At 50.4% G+C, this 19367-nt stretch overlaps 1 protein-coding gene across 1 annotated transcript; it reads right to left on the bottom strand.

Annotated features, from left to right (window-relative positions):
* Positions 1-959: 959 nt before the first annotated feature.
* LOC119104626 (globin) lies at positions 960-18093 on the bottom strand. The gene is made up of 3 exons (XM_037228346.1): positions 18027-18093; positions 7359-7459; positions 960-1455 (listed from the first exon to the last, which is right to left on the bottom strand). Exons 2-3 carry the CDS (start codon positions 7445-7447, stop codon positions 975-977), a joined length of 570 nt encoding a protein of 189 aa, XP_037084241.1. The 5' UTR covers positions 7448-7459; positions 18027-18093; the 3' UTR covers positions 960-974.
* Between the last annotated feature and the right edge of the window lie 1274 nt (positions 18094-19367).

Below are 19367 nucleotides of genomic sequence, written 5' to 3'. Positions count from 1 at the left end.
TTCACTCTTACGAACGCTGCGCCGGATTCCATTTTTTTTTTCGGAGACAGTAGTGCCACGCATCATCTCTTATGACGTCAGTTTAAAACAAATGACCTTTTTGAAAGAAAAATGGGCCATCATAGCTTTATACAAGCGGCCACTGTATACATAAGAAAAAAACATGACTTATTATTGTCACGATGGCGCACACAACTAGATGAAAAACGTAAAATATGGCAAATTAACGTCATACTAGTGTCTCCCGCGACCCTTAGCTCTGGTTCACAATGCGCTCATCCTTAATCCACATGTACGCGCGCGTGAGGTGTGCACGCCATTGAGGGGCGGGCTTTGCCGGAAAGTCGGAGCGTTTGGCGGGGGGCATCGGTTTGGAAGATAAGCGATATTATCCACCCGCGCTGGTTTGTCTATTGACGATAAGGTCCAGGTTTATTAGCCGCGCATCACACTCATGGAAGGCCCAGATCTATGAGCCTAAGATGCCATATCCATCGCGTCAAAAAGTGAAGTGTGGATATGATGAGTGTGTCTTCGAGAGTGACCGGAAAACCCTAAAGGCGCACGGTCAACAAACATGGCTCCAGCCGTGTTGTGCTGAGAAAATGAGCTTTTGGTGCGGGTGGAAGATGGCAGGCATGGACGTTACAGAATGGTGGGTAACCAATTATTGGAAAGATTGGTTTGGTTCACACCAGCCATGTCTCCATGTCCCTGATGTTTGTCTTAGAGATCAACAACGTCTACCATTGGTGTAAGGGGACTCCGTTTTTCTTTTACTACCAAAACTTACACTTGCAGTAGGTAGCGAAACAGTATAAATATGAGTACATCTAACGCTTGTGGCATTTTCGAGGTCCAACTCCCGTATACCATGCGAATTTGCCCCAGGTAACACGGGAGATGTATTCGCATACCCGATTCCCTCATGTCGAAGGAAACGCAGTCTTTGAGCGCGCCCAAAAACACAACGCTTATAGCGCAGTAAATTTGGAGGAATACAGCCTTTTCTTTTTTCTGTCTACTTCTCTACTGTGTGCAGAAGATAATTCAACTCTGAAATGTTTAGGAGCTAATCTTAAAAGCCTGTTTTCTTGGATGGGCTGGGAAGACAGACTATGGGTCCGAAAAGGGCAGTTGGGAGGCAGTCCAGCATACTTTTCGACCTCTGAGTGAGCACTCGCAACAAGCTGTACCCACGTCCGCTTCGGCCGTGCAGGGCTGCTTACCTGGAAATCCTCTGCCTCGACTTTACGCCGGTTGTGACTCTCGCCCAGCAGGAAGATGGTCTCGTCGACCACCTCTAGGTCGTCCAGGGCGCTGATGATCGAGCCCAGCGAGGTGACCACGCGGCCGGCATGGGCGCGCACCCGCGCCGACGAGCGCATGACCTCCGGCGAGCTGGTGTTGAGCCGCGGGAACTTGGCCTTCGTCTCCGGGTACCGATCGAACAGCCTGCGACAGGCGACCATCCTCGGTGAAAAGGCCATTCGTAACCGGGGTAAGGTTCGGACAGCCTGCGACAGACGACCGAGAGCACTGATGAGAGGGAACTAGTTTTCAGGTACTGGACCAACAGCCTGTGGCAGGACACCGGACACATGGTGTCCAGGTGTTGGACCAACAGCCTGTGGCAGGATAACGAGGGAACTGATGGCGTCGTCATCATTGGGGCATTATGACGTGCTCAGCTGCTGAGGCTACATGGCGTCGCCTGCCACTCACACTGGCAGGAAGGGCGGGCACCGCGGGAATCAGATCTCTGGCAACCCCGACGCGCATTGGCTGACGCGGAACCACTACTCTATCGACACACAAGGAGGGAGCGTAGTTATTGGAGAGACCTTGGTCTCCGGGTGCGACTCGAACAGTCTGTGGCAGATGACTGAGGGAACTGATACGAGGACCTTGATCCTCGGGTTCCGGTAGTACAGCCTGTGACACGTGACAGAGGCCGCCGGTAGGCGGGACGTTCGTCTCTCGGGGTGACACTCGAACAACTGGTGACAAGGCACGACGTGAACTGATGCCTTGTTCCCCAGGCAACGGTCGGAGAGCCTGTGACAGGCAGCTGTGGGCGTCAGTGAGTGAGACTCGGGCCAAAAAAGGGACTTGTCCCAGTCATGAGCGCCCACACTCTGCTAGCTCAGAGAGGCTTGCCATTTGTGCCTCCCTAAACTACACAGTTTGGGTGGGATAACGCGTTATCTTAATGTCTATACGTATAACACTGTGCCCAGCGACAACAAAAATCGACCACGCCCATGCTAAGAGGCCCAAAGCCCATAGACTTAAGTCGTTACCAAGAAAGGATTTTCAAAATTTTGGTTCCAGAGTCGTCAAAGCTAATTCATTTGAGATATTCATGAATCAACGAGAAACCAACCCAGATGCGTATGTGAGTTAGTTTCGAATTCGAGATATTTAGAACGTTTGGGAGAGAGATAAAAACAGAGACAATGCTCAAGAGAGAGGCACCCACACAAATGCGTCCACACGTCCTTCTGGCTAGACCGGCACAACATTTCTGGAAGAAAGCTGTGTATATATGACATGCGTCACGCGTATCGAACACTCGTTCATCTCAGTACGCGCCAGCAATAAATAGAACAGATACGTTCGCGACTGGATTGCCCAGCTGCTGGGAATCGTCAGTGGAGATCAACGCACCACCAGAGAAAACAAACCCAGCAAAGTCACATCTGCGTGAAAGGGTGGTTGTATATATATATATATATATATATATATATATATATATATATATATATATCTCTCTCTCTCTCTCTCTCTCTCTCTCTCTCTCTCTCTCTCTCTCTCTCTCTCTCTCTCTCTCTCTCTCTCTCTCTCTCTCTCTCTCTCTCTCTCTCTCATTTACATAAAGCACCTGACGTTATAGGCATTTATAGCTCGAAACAACTGTAATGCCTCCAATATATCCTAGTCTAACAATTTCGCATTTTAACCTAACCGTACACGATGTGGCTTAGCGTGCTCGTGCAAGCAAGTACCCGCACCCACAGCACGTTACGACACTGCATCACTGATGTCCTCTCCATGCAAGCACCCGCACCCACAGCACGTTACGACACTGCATCACTGATGCCTCTCCATGCAAGCACCCGTACCCACAGCACATTACGATACTGCATCACCGATGCGTCTTCATGCAAGCACCCGTGCCCACAGCACATTACGACACTGCATCACCGATGCGCCTTCATGCAAGCACCCGTGCCCACAGCACATTACGACACTGTATCACCGATGCGTCTTCATGCAAGCAACCGTGCCCACAGCACATTACGACACTGCATCACCGATGCGTATTTATGCAATCATGTCGATATGCATCAATGCACAAAGGTGTCATTTCAAAGAGCGTGACCCGATCCAATGCTAAAAATGCTCCTAAATGCATGCATTTAAAAATCAAAAGAGCCTGACGCTTATACAGTCTGACTGGCGACTACTTTCGGTCTATTATGAACATCATGCTGTTTGATTTTCCACCGATATACCAACCAATGCCGATCATCTCAGAAACGTTATGTGATACGGGTGAGTCGTTTTGGACCATTTGAAATACACCTGCCGGATTGTCTCCTGACACCCTAAAACTCTCATGTGGGACTCTTATGAACCCTCTCAGGGGTCACACTAGTCATGAAAAACATGACTATACCGGAAGGATCCGGTTACCCTTGACGGCCACTTAGAAGACACGCTGAAATACCCTTAAATCTCCATGACAGTGTCTCACCATTTTTTTGATCGATTAGGAACTACCTTCCATTCATCTTTGCCCCCACCCAGCCCATACATTTTTCAGGGCTGGGCATGAAAATTAGCACCCTTACAAATATAACCTTTTGATGTAGCCTAACCGCACCTCACCAGCAGAGAGTCTATGCTCAAATTTGGATTCGACGGGAAATTGTGCTGAAATAGTATGACGTTACCTAGCTCAACGAGAAGCAATCTGCTTGGATACATCTCGATCGACTCTCTTGAATACATCCCAAACACACCACTCTCAAATTCCGCTGTGTGGTGTCACTCTGAGGCACGGGGTAAATCTACAAATAACACACTTTTGAAAAGTGTAGCACATCCTTAACTTTCTGTGTCATTGTAGCTCCTGCGGCATCATAACACAACCCGTTACTCACGGAATTCCAAAAATTGTATGTTATACAGTTACCTCACTCGGATTTCCAAAACGAACAAGCGAACGACAGCTGCTCAGGCCGATAGCCTCACGTCTTGAAATTTAACGTGCCTGCCTTCGTGGTGACAATAGAGAAGTAACACACGTTATCTTCACGAGAGCCACCCGCTGAGCCCTATATGTCGACGTCCCGCTCTGCTCTCACTCTTTTACAAAAAGCTGGAAGTCGATCCGCTTGGACGAGCCCGTCACGTCACCCCAAAATGGCAGACCCACCGTCTATGAAGGGAACAGGTGAGTGCTCCTACAGCAGCGGTGGCGAGCCCGTCACGGTAGCCCAGAATGGCAGACCCACCGTTTATCAAGGGAACAAGCGAGAGCTCCTACAGCAGCGGTGGCGAGCCCGTCACGGTAGCCCAGAATGGCAGACCCACCGTCTATGAAGGGAGCAAGCGAGTGCTCCTGTAGCAGCGGTGGCGAGCCTGGCAAGCAGTCTTAAGTCACGAGATTGGTGCGCCTACCAGGCAGCTGCTCAACAAACGAGATGGGTGCGCCTACCATGCAGCTGCTCAACAAGCGAGATGGGTACGCCTACCAGGCAGCTGCTCAGCAGACGCCGTAACATAGAGAGCTGGCCCAGTGATGAAATATCAATTAAATACGGATAGAGGCGAAGAGTATTTCGGAAAACGTCTCCTCATTCCCATTAAAGTCCATGCCGTCTGACACTTTCTTCGGTGCATCAATAATCAGGGGCAATTAATGACGGTAATACTTATGGCCAAAAGCGCAGAATATCAGTATTGGTCACCGTCAGCTCCCGCAGCCGCTTCTGAGGCCTGCTGGCGCGTGAGGCCCATCAGCATCAGCACGGCCTGCTGGCGCGTGAGGCCCATCAGCATCAGCTCCTTCGGCATGGCTGAGCGCCTCACACATGCGTTAGCGGCCTGACCAGCTGTTCACTCGGTTGCTGCGCTGCCCTGTCACCGGCTGACTTCAGCCTCCGGATGCATTTGGTGGAGCTCGTGGTGACGGCTCGTGGAATAAGAGTCGTGAGTACACTGCTCTATGATAACGTCATCGCAACCGGCTCGTCTGCCCGAATACGGCTCTTTCACGTGGTCGTGGCGATTACAAGCCGAGCAGCGCAATGATAAGGACCACATCGCCTGATATCACACTTGTAGGCAGGACAATCAGACACGTTGTTCAACAGTCTGAAACCGCTCTCCTTTAGAAGGACCTGATGCCTTCAGCCGCATTGACGAATAACGCTGCCATAATGCACTGATATGTGAGGGCACGTTCTCAAGATTGTTTACCAATACAGCCCACAGCGAACAGATTGACATATGAGTGTGTCAAACCTTCTGCACACGACATAAAACGTTTGGTGGTACAGAGTATTTCAGTACTTGCGCTGGAAGGTATCCACTAATATCTCGTATCCCATAAAAAATTGGACAGGCACGAATCTATGTTGTTGATTTTGTTCGCCTATTTAAAGGAATTGGATATGCATAGTACAACTCCATATATTTTCCTAAGATCTTTTACTCGAGAGTTAAAATGCAAAAACGGTTATGGCAAAACGCGCATTTGCAGGTCTAACACGAGCGAAAACACCTGACACATTGACAATTTGTCAATGTGTGTTTCGGTGTTACCACTGCAAGGAGTCGCCCACAACTTACTTCACGCATGGGGGGGGGGGGGGGAGCGGGCTTAGTGGAATGGAACGGAAGCGTAACAATGGTGGGAGAGGAGGTTTTGGGCAGCGTTTTGTTAACGAATAACACAAATGCCAAGCTCCACCTTACATTTACGCCAATTCGTGATACGCAAGTTTGTGTAACTGACATATTTGAATACATTTAAATAACACACATGAATTCGTCACATCACATGAGCTAGAATAGCATAATAATCGTACCCGATCGTATGCCATCTGCCTTACAACTGACAGACCCCGGCAGGGGCTGCTGTGTACATTATGGTCGGATTCTGAAGTACGAGAAGAGAAGCGTGCTCTGGAACGTGTTTGGGCCACGCGGCCAATAGAAGAGAGGCCGGGCCCCGTCATTTCAGATTCGAAGATTTGAGGGATTTTTAAGGATATTTTGCGTCACCTGCGACGCCTCACTCACATCACCCGTGTTAACTCAAATATTCTGACGAACTATGGGTCAACATTATCGACTGCCGTCTGAGTACTTCCGGCCCGCCGATTAGACACTGAGATGTCACCAGGTGGACAGTACGAACTCCAGGTGGTTGAGGGACGGCAGAATGCCCCAGTCGGTGCCGCGCTTAAAGGTGCGCGACGGAGCAATGTCTCTCATGCGGATTGCATGCCGTCTGACGGGCATGTAGTAGAACTTCGAACCATGCTTCGGTGGCCATACGGTGGCACCATACGGTGACAATTTATCACAGGCGATGTAACCAAAACCGTGCATGACTACACGATAAATAAACCCAGGGGGCGGTGGCTCCAAGTGACAGTTGGCGCGACAGCAGTGCGGCGGCGGCGGCGCGCTTACTCGTCATTATCGAAGACTCTCCTGTGAGGGGCAGCCTGTTCCCGTCTGGCGTGACAGGTGACGTCATAAAGCGCATCGGCGCTCTGTGAAGTTTGCGACGCCAGTTACCAGGCCAGGGAGGTCGGTTTGAGCGGCGTGACGAGGTGCTGATGGTCTGCCCACCCAGCCACGCGGGCGCCCGCCCCACCGCACAGCTCCAGTCGGACCGGCGCTGCGGTCTCTGACCGCTGACGTGACCTCCGTCTAGATCCGGGGAGGGGGGGGGGGGGGTGGCGACGCCCGGCACCGGCAGTCTGGCCTTTACACTGTCGGTCGCTGGTGCCGAGCCAAAGCCGTGATGAACGTGAAAGGTGCCTGCCCGACAGCGTCCCACCACTCGGTCCTTGCGCAAGCTGCAGCCACAAGAACTGGTCGGCCTCTGGTCGGTCTGGTCGGCCTCTCACGCCGTGTGACAGGGCGCCGTTCTGGCGAGCGACGGGACGGGTCTTCCACCTCAACTCTGCAGTGGCGTGGTTACGACGCGCCGCCCAGCTCGGCCGAGTGAGCCTCCCGGCTCTCACCTCACGCCGAGCCCGGCCCGGGCGCAGTTCCGGCAGCAGCCCGCGCGCCACTCAGGTGGCCTCGTACCCTCGCATGCCCTTCCGTACCTGATGAGGATCTCCACGCCGTGGTGCATCTTGTCCGGGTCGACCAGCGCCCAGATCGCCCTGATCTGCTCGATCTCAGAGTTCTCCATTGGTGTCCACTCCTGGGAACAGAAAGACAGGGCGACGCTCTCAAAACAGTTCCCTATCAAACCATTCGTGCCGGATCGTTCTCGTTGACGTGGAACGGAGGGACGGAACGGTGTTCTTCCGGCATAGTAACGTTTCATTCCGCCGTGATCGTTTGTCTGATCTTTGGGTCCGAACCACAGTCGACGAAACAGATCACATGTTTCACCATCGCGACAGGATTTGGTGAAATAAAATGAGCCCAGGCCGCCAAAAAAAGAAAGGAATAAAAAGGTGAAAAAATTAGAACACTGAACGCGCATGGCTCATCGGAATGCTCTCGCTTTTATGTATTAGAGTACCCCAAGAAGCAAGACGGCTGCAACACATCTCACTGATTCAGGATAATACCATTTTCCCGCCAGCCAATCGCTCTTGACAAACACAATTTCTTAATACCACTGGTGTATCGGTTCAGAACTGAAAGAACAACTACTTCACACAGGCAGACGAAAACACAATTGCACAAACAGACATTTCATTGATTTTGTGCATAGGTTGGGTTCGAACAGCTTTCTTCGAATGACCACCATTTTCTCGTGTGCCAACAAACGACGCGTCCTTCATACCGAACTCAGGCCGCAGTCCCAGTTCAGGACGCGTCGCGGTGGGACTCAGTCCCAGTTCAGGATGCGTCGCGGTGGGACTCAGTCCCAGTTCAGGATGTATCGCGGCGGGACTCAGTCCCAGTTCAGGACGCGTCGCGGTGGGACTTAGTCCCAGTTCAGGACGCGTCGCGGTGGGACTCAGTCCCAGTTCAGGACGTGTCGCGGTGGGACTCAGGAAGAACGGGTCCGGGGCTGGAGTTGCGATACCAATGAAGTGCCACCACGGCCCCATATTATAGAGACCGGAAGAAATCACAGTGTCATAGAAAATTGTGAAACCAATATATATATATATATATATATATATATATATATATATATACACATACATATATATATATATATACACACACACACATATATATATATATATATATATATATATATATATATATATATATCACACTTGTGTCGATCATGTCTAAGACAACGATGGCATGTTTGGCCTTTCATTTCCGAAAACATTCTGTTCCCCAAAACTACCCCATAAGATGCCAACAACGAATATTTTAACTGAAACGGCCGCGCAATGTGTGCAAATGTATGGCGTTCTGCTATGTTTGCGCACAGCCTGTGAGCTATGACCGTGAACCAGACTGACCTTTGCCGATGTTGCTCTATATCTAGATCCAGATGTTGATGCTGATCTAGATCCAGACTTACCTTTGTTACATATTTACTTCAGGCATGCAACTACGGGTCAGAGCAGTGCCGTGAGTTTACGACACCAAGCGGATCTGATAGCGGCGCCTGGTAGTTTATCAGCTGTAGCCGTCTGGCGCCTGGTCGGGAGCAGCAGGCAGGCGCCGGCCTGCCGTAGCATACGTTACATGACACTTGGAACCTTTTCGGAACAACGGTTCCTCCAAATGGAATTGCTATCCTGTGTGGTGCGCTGGAGCTATCCGTAAAATTACAGCAAGCCATTTCGGCTCCAAGGCCGTCTATACAAAACATCCCATCCAATTGCTGTGAAAAAAAACAGGATAAGCCCCTTATGAGGCTCACGAAGCCCATACTCACAGCGGCCCCGACACGCAGCTGGCCTCGGTGTCATGGTTAAGCCGCCGAACGAGGGGGAGGGGGGGGGGGGGGGAGGGCGTCGGACCTCCGGCTGTCGTCGGCGATTCCCTCGTGAACCCGCGAGACGTGTTGTTGTAGACTTAGATGTTGTGACAGTCCCCACGGCTCGGTGTCGGTGCTGGCTGGGGGACGGTAGGGTTTCACTGCCGCGTGTGTTCCCTCCCACGACCGTGTGTAGGTGTTTGGACGTCTAGTATTTATAGAACATTAGTGCTTCTCACATTCATGTTTAGATGTTTAACACTTGTCTCGGAGCGTCTGTTTGCGAGTCAACGACCGCGAGCCTAGTGCTATACAACCAAAACAATGGCCAAAAATATCATGGCACCTTACAGCTTTTAGTAAAAGTGATGAATTTATAATTCATTGCATATCGATATCAGAACTGATATTGATGATACTAATACAATGTTTTCATTTAAGTACAAGCTATTTTCATTTATTTGTGTTAATTAGCAGATCTATAAGGTCTTTTTTGATGCATACTCTCGTTTAAGAAAGGCTGCATACACGAATGATGTTTAACAACAATATCGAACTACGCTAAAAACCAACACACATTGCCGATCTCGGGTAACAAGAGCGTCACACGGATAGCTACCTGTGCAGTGCTTATTTGGAAATTAAACAAACACCAGATGACCGATGTCTCCGGTTTGTCCTTGATCCATGCCACTCATGTCCCGGGGACAAGCCGGGACATCCATCCTACTGATGTCTTTAATGTGCCGTCATAATGTTCACAACGCGGGCAGCTCGCCTGCCTTCCTTGTTCATGTGATGCATCATCGGTTTTTTTGCGTCTCTATTTTCGTGCATGCCATTTTCAATCTAAAACATCATTTGAATGAAACTCGTCAATTTGCATAAAACGCGTGACTTATAGATTTGCTAGTTTGTTAAACGTGTTTTTATGTAACTGAACCTGATGAAGCCTTAAAGGCAAAGCACCGGTCGTATTTTTGGCTACAGTTATAATATGTATACAATACAATTTTCTGTTTTTGTTCTGTCCCAATGAAATTTCTCAGATTTGCGCCCAACCCACTTAACGTGGTAATTGTTTCTCACCGTTTGGCAACCGTGTATAAGTGGGATCTCCACTGAGAACACTGTTCGCGTTCCCTGACTAGCTCCGGTAGCTGTGAGGAGTAGCTCTCATCGTCCTCAGAGTGAACAGTTCCGCAAACCACTCCGATTGCGCCACTTCGTGACGTCTCATCGGACGTCTGGAGCGTCTAGAATGGCTTGGATATCTGGCGGGTTAGGGCGCCTCCCGCCGACACGACACACAGGCTCCGAGGGCGCCCCTGGAGCCGCACCGCCGCGAGGTTCAGCCCTCCCCTCCCCCCCCCCCCCCTCTTGCCACAGGCAGCCGGTGACGTTCGTCCGAGCCCGTAAGCCAGCGCCACAGCCGGCCCCCGCCACCGCAACGGCCAGTCGGACCTGCTGCAAGCGAACTTTTGCGGAAGCGGCTTCCGCCATCCGTAGTTTGTTGCCCGACTATGGCGCTCATGCGATAAATGCATGATTTTCTGAAAACCATAGGGCTGATTGTGTCTGGCTCGTTTGGTCGGAGCAAACACTTGTGCCCTTATTTGATCAACAGGTGCTCCCCTATTCCGATCGGCGTTAAGCCAACATGCAACAAATGTTCTACGTAGCCTCTGAAGAAAAACTTTGACTGCAACATATGAACATATTACTGCGCCCCATGCCATTCAGATGATGACGCCTATGAAGGCAAATTTAGAGCCATTCCTCAGTGCGTCTCAACATGCTGCCTGAGTAGCTGTAGCCTCATCTGTAGCGTATATTTGATATCGCTGTCCAAGTAACTGACATTGCTCACCTTTTCGAAGAGTCTTAGTCTACGCAAACACCTCTGTATGATACAGCACTGCTCTGAACCCTTGGCGGACGTGCCGCGGTCCTGGAGACAGATGCTAGACTCGTAATCCAGCGGCGCTGGGAGCCCACAGCGGGTGCGTTACTTGACCCGTCTGACAGGGAGGCGTCAGCTGGTGAACTGGTCAGCGACGCTCAATCCAGGCCCGGGGCGGTCGTGCCGTAGCATTGTGTGGCACGTAAACCCTCCGCATTCCTGCCTGGCGAAGGGCGGAGGGAATGTGGAGGCGAATGTATCCATTGAGCTGGACGACATGCCCTGGGTGGTGGGCTTAGGGTATACGCAACAAGCCACGCTTAGGAGCCGGCATTCGGAACCCACCGCTGCCTATGCAGACTGTTCGAAAAAAGGCATCAACAGCAAAACAAAATCGCATGACGGGACCGCACCCCTGGCGATACGTCAGCACCCTGACCAGTGACCTCAGACTCGGTCTGGTTCAATGCTAGCGCCCTGACCAGTGACCGCAGACCCGGTCTGGTTCAATGCCAGCGCCCTGACCAGTGACCTCAGACCCGGCCTGGTTCAATGTTAGCGCCGTGACCAGTGACCGCAGACCCCGTCCGGTTCAATGCCAGCACCCTGACCAGTGACCTCAGACCCGGTCTGATTCAATGTTAGCGCCCTGACCAGTAACCGCAGACCCCTTCCGGTTCAATGCCAGCACCCTGACCAGTGACAGCAGACCCGGTCTGGTTCAATGTCAGCACCCTGATCAGTGACCGCAGACCCGGTCTGGTTCAATGTCAGCGCCCTGACCAGTGACCTCAGACCCGGTCTGGTTCAATGTCAGCGCCCTGACCAGTGACCGCAGACCCGGTCCGGTTCAATGTCAGCGCCCTGACCAGTGACCTCAGACCCGGTCTGGTTCAATGTCAGCGCCCTGTCTGGTTCAATGTCGGCGGACTCGCCGCCCGCCATGCGAGGTATTGCCGCGGTGAGCCAAGCGATGAGGTCAGAGAGGGCACTTCCACCGTTGAGACGGCCTGTTCGGCGCTGGTTCAACTAATATATATGCAACAATGAGTGGTGCATATGCAAGCTGCATCAATGCGCCGATCACAAAAACATACTAAGCACCAGGGACGTTCACGCTTCCCGACTTGAGAGCGACGCTCGCCAACGTATCGTGCCTATTTCCGGCAGCAGTCACGCGCGACCATGGGGCGGCCACCCGCCCGGGGGAGGGGGGGGGGGGGGCAGCCGACCGCGACGTCCGCTTTATCGCCGCACACGTGGAGATGGTTGCCGACACAATTAACAGGTTGGTGAAACCGAATGCACTAAAGGATAGCCCGACTACGTGCGCTAGGATTCACCATTACCATACGTGCGCTACCTCACCATTCTGCCGATTCCTTCAGAATTCACCAGGCCGTATGCTTTTGGTCCATTTATGTTTGTTGGAGTTCGTCAGACAATTTGTTCGAGCATGGCTTAAGAGCAGCGATATGTTCTTTCTGCACTTTGAGTCTAAATATACTATGATGGCGCTAATCAGTCTTCAAGATGACAGAAAATGACCATGTCAAGAACATGCGGGCTATATTCATAAATGCTATTTCTCAGGTTGTGCCTGTGGTCACGAGGTCACGGGTGACCATGACCACAACTTTTAACGTCGAAGCTTCGCGATATAATTAACGTTTTCTTGATAACGTCGGTGAACCAGCACCTCCTGGCATACTGAATGCCACTTGTTCTCAGCACTATAACTGCAAACTCTTGATGTTGAAAATCCAGGAGCTCAAGGCCTTCTTGCTTATATTCAGCATACTTTTTCTCATCGTTCGCATTTGATGGGGTCGCGAAACCAAGAACCATGACATTTAATGAATTAGAGTAGGCGCACTTACAGGGGCCCCCCTTAGCACAACCTGGCAGTTTTAGCACAAACATATGCTCCCAGGCGAACTGGATTGTGACTTGGAACCGACCATGCCAATAGTTTGACGGAACCTGTCTTTGCGAATTTTAAATATCTTGCAGGGAGTTTAACCGTTCACTAGCGCGACTAAAATCAGGCAACCGTGGAGCAGGCAAGCTGAGTGCGTCTCGTGCCCTGCATTTGTCTGCCGTGACTGCTGACCGCGGCTGCTCTGCACCAGCTGAGCCTGGCGGCCCAGGCCGGCCGGCCCCGACCCGTCAGCCGCTTTGAGCAAGTATAACGTGGCCACCTGAATTCTTCGACCTGATTCAAAACTAGTCCCACGGGACCACACATGATCATAGTACCCGGCCGCGGCACCGGGCGCGAAGCTCAAGCCACGGCTGCAGCCTAGGCGCCCTAAACGTTAATGCAGCCGCGGCGGATACGCCTATCCACACCGAGCACGAACCAGACGCAGACGACCCCCTCCGATATCGAGCGTCGGCGGCGCGCCTGCCGACGGGCACGTGACATTCCGTCCGCGGCGCGCCGATAAGGTTCTCGGTCAGAGGACTGCCGTTAGCGATCACCAGCTCACGCTGATCCGATAGTGCGCGGGTTATGGCGTAACCGTCACAGCTAGGCGATACTGTGAACGGTATCGGACTGTCAAGCCCGTCCGGCCCGGTAATAATCTGCAGGACGCCACGCGGCTCCAACAGGCTGGCTAAATAACGAAGCTGTGAACGAGCACGGATGCTTACCCCTTTAAGGCCGCTTCGAAGGCCTCAGCTGCCTCTAGTTGTTTTTGGGTGGTGATGGTGTGATCATGTCACGCTGCCCGCATCCAGACGTTCTAGGTGCAGGCCGAGAATCAACATATCACCAGCGTATCATACGGCCCCAGGCACTTTGGACGGCGGAAAAATTAGCGAATCTCTGGGATCGGTGGTCGGAGCCAGCTGGCCATAAAATAAGAATACTTGTCACATGACCATCTGTTCAGCATCCAGCCAATTTGTAATCAACAGGCTGTGAACAGAACACGCTGCCTCGACCATACCGCAACCCTGTCCGCCTCCGAGACCTGACCGAGTGAGCCCGTCCGTCTCCGAGACCCGACTGAGTAGTGTCTGAACTTTGGTTTTGGCTTTTGGGGGAGAGAATACAACTGATAAAATTACGGCTTGTAGTGAGAACAAAATAACCCAGGCAAATTTGCAGTGCATTCACAGCTGGCACTTAAGGACATTCTTTGGCAGCAAATGACAGCAAAAATCATGCTCTACTTGGTCTCAGTGATTGCCAAAGACTATAGGAGATAGGTTGCTAGCATTTCTTAAATTTTCTAGTTTCCTGGGTAAGTGTTTCCTTCCTACGTCTATGCTCACACCTACTGTATTTTTTGAAGTATGGAGGTCATAGATCATATTGTAAAGGTGTCAGTCACAATTAAGGCTGGTAGAAACCAATGCTTAAATGTTGTGCGCCTGTTGCACCGTTCCCCATAGCACATTATGACAAGTTTTTGATTGAAATGTCATGCAAGCCACAATAAAAATAGGGGCATCTGGAGCATAGTAGTTAGTACAGCTATGCTCCAGCCAAAGTACAATCTTTCTCACCTAAGAGAAAGATTCTGGGGCAATGTGATACCCACCTAGGGGTTTCTGACCTAGTTATACTTAATTTGGGACCAGGGGTGTAGTTTCCTGATTAGTTGGATGGGATGCTAGCCCCTCCCCAACTTTGAGAAGAAACTTGGTCAAAACCAGGGAGAACATGGTTTCCACCATTCATTTGTGATAAAAGATTTCACTGCCCACCGACTCCATTAAGTTATGTAAAAAACTACACAGCCTGGGACGTCAGGCTGCTGCGTGATCAGGGCTCGGAGGCCAACGCGGCAGGGGCAGAGGAATCATTTCCTCTTCACAAAGCAATTCAGCTGTACAAAGTTAGCACCATTACATCTACTCATCAGCGATGAGTCTGATACCATACTTTTCTCAGTGTATGAAATTGAGGTGAATTTATATATTGCCTTTATCTACACTACCAACCAATAGCGCTATCACGGCTCCGCACGCGGCTCCTCCAAACAAGGTCGGTAAGGTACATAAATGACACGCATGAAATAGCAGTCTTCAAAGACAGAGCCACTGAAGTTATTTATCGGTTTTGATATTGCTTTCTAAGACCTTAATGATTTTGTTTTTTTAAAAATCATTGGTAAAACCCTCCTCAAATAAAAGGTAGATCTAAAAAAGTAATCATGAAAATACAAAACCAAAAACGATGCTCAACGGAGAGCAAGAAACCCTGCTTCAGCTTTATGGTCAGATCATTATTCTGTGGTGACGCTCTGTAGATCGATGGAAAAATTTCATCCTTTTGTTTAATGCCACTTTCTGCATTTTCATCACGTATTCAGCTCGAATTTCTTGGTGGAGAATATGAATTCCCTCCAATGCTAAATCTTTCCCGAGAGCCGGAGACTCGCGGAGCGGTGGTTTTTCGCGTGTCCAAGCGAGTGTTTGGGATGGTGTTTGACGTCACCACTATACTTTCTACACAATGCTCATTTTTGAAGGCTTCAAATGCAACTTTAATATGGGTGTTATTTGAAAAGAACCAAAAGTAATTTTTATCAGTATATAAGTAATCCATCCTATATTTAGAGGTACATGCTAGTGTGACACCATATACTTTCGTAACAGTTTGTATTGTGTTACAATGATTTCTACGTGCAATCCAGAAACGTTGAATCGTGATGTATACGAGACATCCCTGGCCTGTCAAGAGTAGCTGTTGCTGTTTTGAGTGCGGGCTCGGGCCCAGCGTCTGAGCGCGTCGATGTCGTTGGACGATAGGTGGGTTAAACGTGTGCTGGTGAGCAGCAACGGACCTGGGCACTGCAACTGATGCTGCAACTGCAACACTGCAACAATGCAACTGAGAGCATTGCAAGTGAAGATTGTGTGTGATATGGTAGAGAAATGTGGCTGTAATCCGCAAGCAGTATCCCTCGTTTAATCATGTGAACGTGGCACGCGGCGCTGTCGAAGTTTCGGTAACAGCTTGCCTTCATCTGACGTCGCTCAAAGAGAACAATTTTTGCACTCTTTCAAGTATATATTTGTGGAGAAAAAATGTCTTGGGGCTAAAAACATCAAGGAACACCCAGGTTTCAGACACTGCGACTGAGTGTCACTGTCCTGGACGTTGTCTCCTCGTCTCAGAACCCGCTCTCTGCGACAGCCAACTTTTGACCATTGCAAAGACCGCTTATGATATCGAAGGCCGTGAATTTAGGTTAGGGCGCTTATCTGATCATCGAAGGGGTGAGAACCATCCCAGAACCGTCTTAAATCGCGCTGGTTGGAGCTGACTGCTAATCGTGAAGCACCGCGCCTGGTATTGAAACCCCACTTAATTCCTATGGCAAAATATGATATTCGCGAAACCCCTTGAGCGTTTTTAATGCAGTCATGACCCACTATCAAAGGTGGGAGAGTTGGCGCCGGGCCGGGCATACGGCTCGTACCCCATGCAAACGATCCCCACCATGTCTAGCCGCTCTCGTCGGTCGCCTGCTTCCGTGTGCCGCTGCGTCCTTGAGATACACCTCAACACTGGCACCAAAGCCCGCTGGACTTCCACGAGTCACCATTGTAGGCTCAAAACTAAGGCGTGTTTGTCGAGCGAATGCACCTGCTTCGACTTTTCTTGGTGGTGCTCCATAAAATAAATCAATATAACGCTGTGAAATGCATATCAGTGTCATACCTATGTTAAGCTCTCATCAGAAGACAGGCTGAGGCAAGGTATAATACATATATTGCCTCTAAATAAGCCTTGTGCTAGACTGTTTAAGCTATGGTAGACTGTCGTCATACTATGCAACTCAATACTATTGTTCTGATGCTAACCGCCTATATTGTAAATGGGTACCTCCTGCCGGTGTAAACTACCTCGACTTGTTTTTGTTTAATTGTTGATAGCTTGAGCTCTGGCTCCGTCGTATCCAGTAAACACAAAGCTGCAGCAGAGCCAACAGCGACAACAGAGTCATGCCGAGATGGCCAACAGTGATGCTCTCCATAGGCCGTAACGCAATCTTTCGACCGGCGCTAGATGGCGACCTGTCACAGAGCGAGACCGGCGTTGGCCCACAGCCTGACCTCTTCCATCCACTGCCGGGACCGGTTAGACCTGAAGCTTTATCAGCTCTCGTACTCGTGTGTCATATCAGCCACGGGTATTCGGCGCATGAGAGAGTGCCTCCGAGGAGCAGCAGGGGCTCGGTTTCCATCCTGCTCGGGTCAGCGTCGGACCATACGGCAGTTGATCAGCAGTTGACATTCAGACCATGCAGCCCTCTATTCCGGCCGACTCAAAAGCTTGCATTGCGGTGCATGGAGAAAGTATTAGAAACGGTTACTAATCTATTATTCGCTGCGCAACTTTCGCCTGAAGCTTAAAAAAACAGACAGGTTTTGTTGCGGGGATTTTTTAAAGCTGAATTATGACGAACCAAAACTTTCAACATGCTTGGAAGAAACGAGCTAACAAAGCGAGAGGTTTAGTTAATAATTGACTGGCTGGAGAAAGGCAAACATATTTGGAGCAAAAATCATGTTTGAACAGTTGCATTTGTGCTTTGAAAATTTCTTTACCCGCGTGGCTGCACTTTTCGCACTATAATTCAATGGTATCGGAACACGAGTTTCCCACGCAGGGCCCTGGGCGAGAGCCTTGGCGGTCCGCCCCCCCCCCCCCCCCCCTCCCCACGATCGGAACTCGTCATCCCTAAGAGATCAGAGACCAGATCAGATCAGAGCGCAACGTCCAGCAAATACAACCTTAAGAGCCACCAGGCAAACACTCTGCTCATCTCTGATATCAGTTGAGACGACAGAATCCGGCGTTTATCATTGACTAAGTGCGGGATCAGAGCGGCCGAATTGCTTGCCTCTGACGGCCGGAGCGGCACGAGCGGTCGTGTTTGAGTAGCTCTCGGCCAGTGTTGACAGACCAGAGTACCGGGTGCCGACAGTGCGGACACTCACCTGTCGAGGCTGGCTGACAAGTCACTCCCACTGACCGCCGGATCGCACGCGCTCCCGCCCCTGGGCTGACTGGCGGCGCCCCGGGCCGGCGCCTCCTTATAGCACCGGCCCGCCGTCCCGCCGGCGGTGGGGAACAGGGATCCGCACGGCCGAGGGGGAGGGGAGGCGGGCAGAAGCCGGGCAGCGGGAGGGAAAGTTCAGCACTGGTTACGTCACGGACTAACGGTAAATTCAGTCAAAAACCGGTGGAAACCGATTCGCCTTTCGATCGGTCAAATATCCTCGATTTATAACATTTCTTGCACAGACAATTATTTAAGAAGCATGGCACGTTTCAACGGATCTCACATATTTCGAAATAATTCATAAATCAGTCATGATGCACTGGCTCTGTAGCTCAGTCACACATTCTCACCAGATTCTGAGAATATTCGTTTTCGGCGCGCGTGGCTTAGAGCTACAGCGAGCTCAGTGTAGTTACACAGGAGTGTAGAATATGTTCCATTCATTTAGCACCAAAACCCAGCGTGATTTCTGTGGCCATACAGCCTCAACATTGTAAGCAAGGCCACGGATGAATGAGCCCTGTGCATAGACCACAATGCCGCTTCAATCAAGTGCTAATGTGCTAAGGAGCAAGTGCTAAGGCACAAACGGTAGCTGCTGAGCATTTCTAAGACGTGCCGCATTCCTAGGGCATTATTTTGTGTCAACAAAATGTGCTTTCAGGGTGAAGACAGACGCAAGCATTGAAAGGTATGGCGCGTTTAACCGCAGATAACACGTGCCATTGCCATATCTCAAACGTGAAGTGACAACTAGGACGTCTGAAGCCACCTCTCCACGAAAAGAAAACTAGCATATGCGCACAAAATTCTAGTGCGCCTCTTTTGAAAGAATGAAAACGTTGCAGATGACTGCCTACAGCAACGGACAGGTGTCAGTTTAGACATCCCAAACCAGTACGCTGAGAACATTAATGCCGCTGGAAGACATGGACGGGTTCCAACAGCTGTTTTCCTTTCGCATGCCGTCCAATTCGTCTTTTGGAACAAATCTGCCAGGTATTTCTTGTTTATGATCCACTTTTAATCGATCGGAAGCTTGCCCCGAAAAATCGGAAACCATTGGCTTCCTTACTGCTACAAATTTTCAGTTATTGAACAGCTTACTAAAAACTCAACATTTTTCAGCATGAGAAAGATTATACTCAGCCGCATTGCCGGCTAGTGGCGGAGGAAGATTTCGACACATGTTATGCTATCAGTGACCTGTGCTGGGTCCTCATTTTTATATTCTTGTTAGATTCATTTATAGAAAACAAAAGGCAGTCCCGCCACC

This window comes from Pollicipes pollicipes, unplaced genomic scaffold (genome assembly GCF_011947565.3).
Source record: "Pollicipes pollicipes isolate AB1234 unplaced genomic scaffold, Ppol_2.1 Scaffold_2555;HRSCAF=2994_pilon_pilon_pilon, whole genome shotgun sequence".
NCBI classification, from domain to species: domain Eukaryota; kingdom Metazoa; phylum Arthropoda; class Thecostraca; order Pollicipedomorpha; family Pollicipedidae; genus Pollicipes; species Pollicipes pollicipes.
Note: the sequence above shows the minus strand (reverse complement) of the source record. Positions and strands in the feature narration are given on the sequence as shown.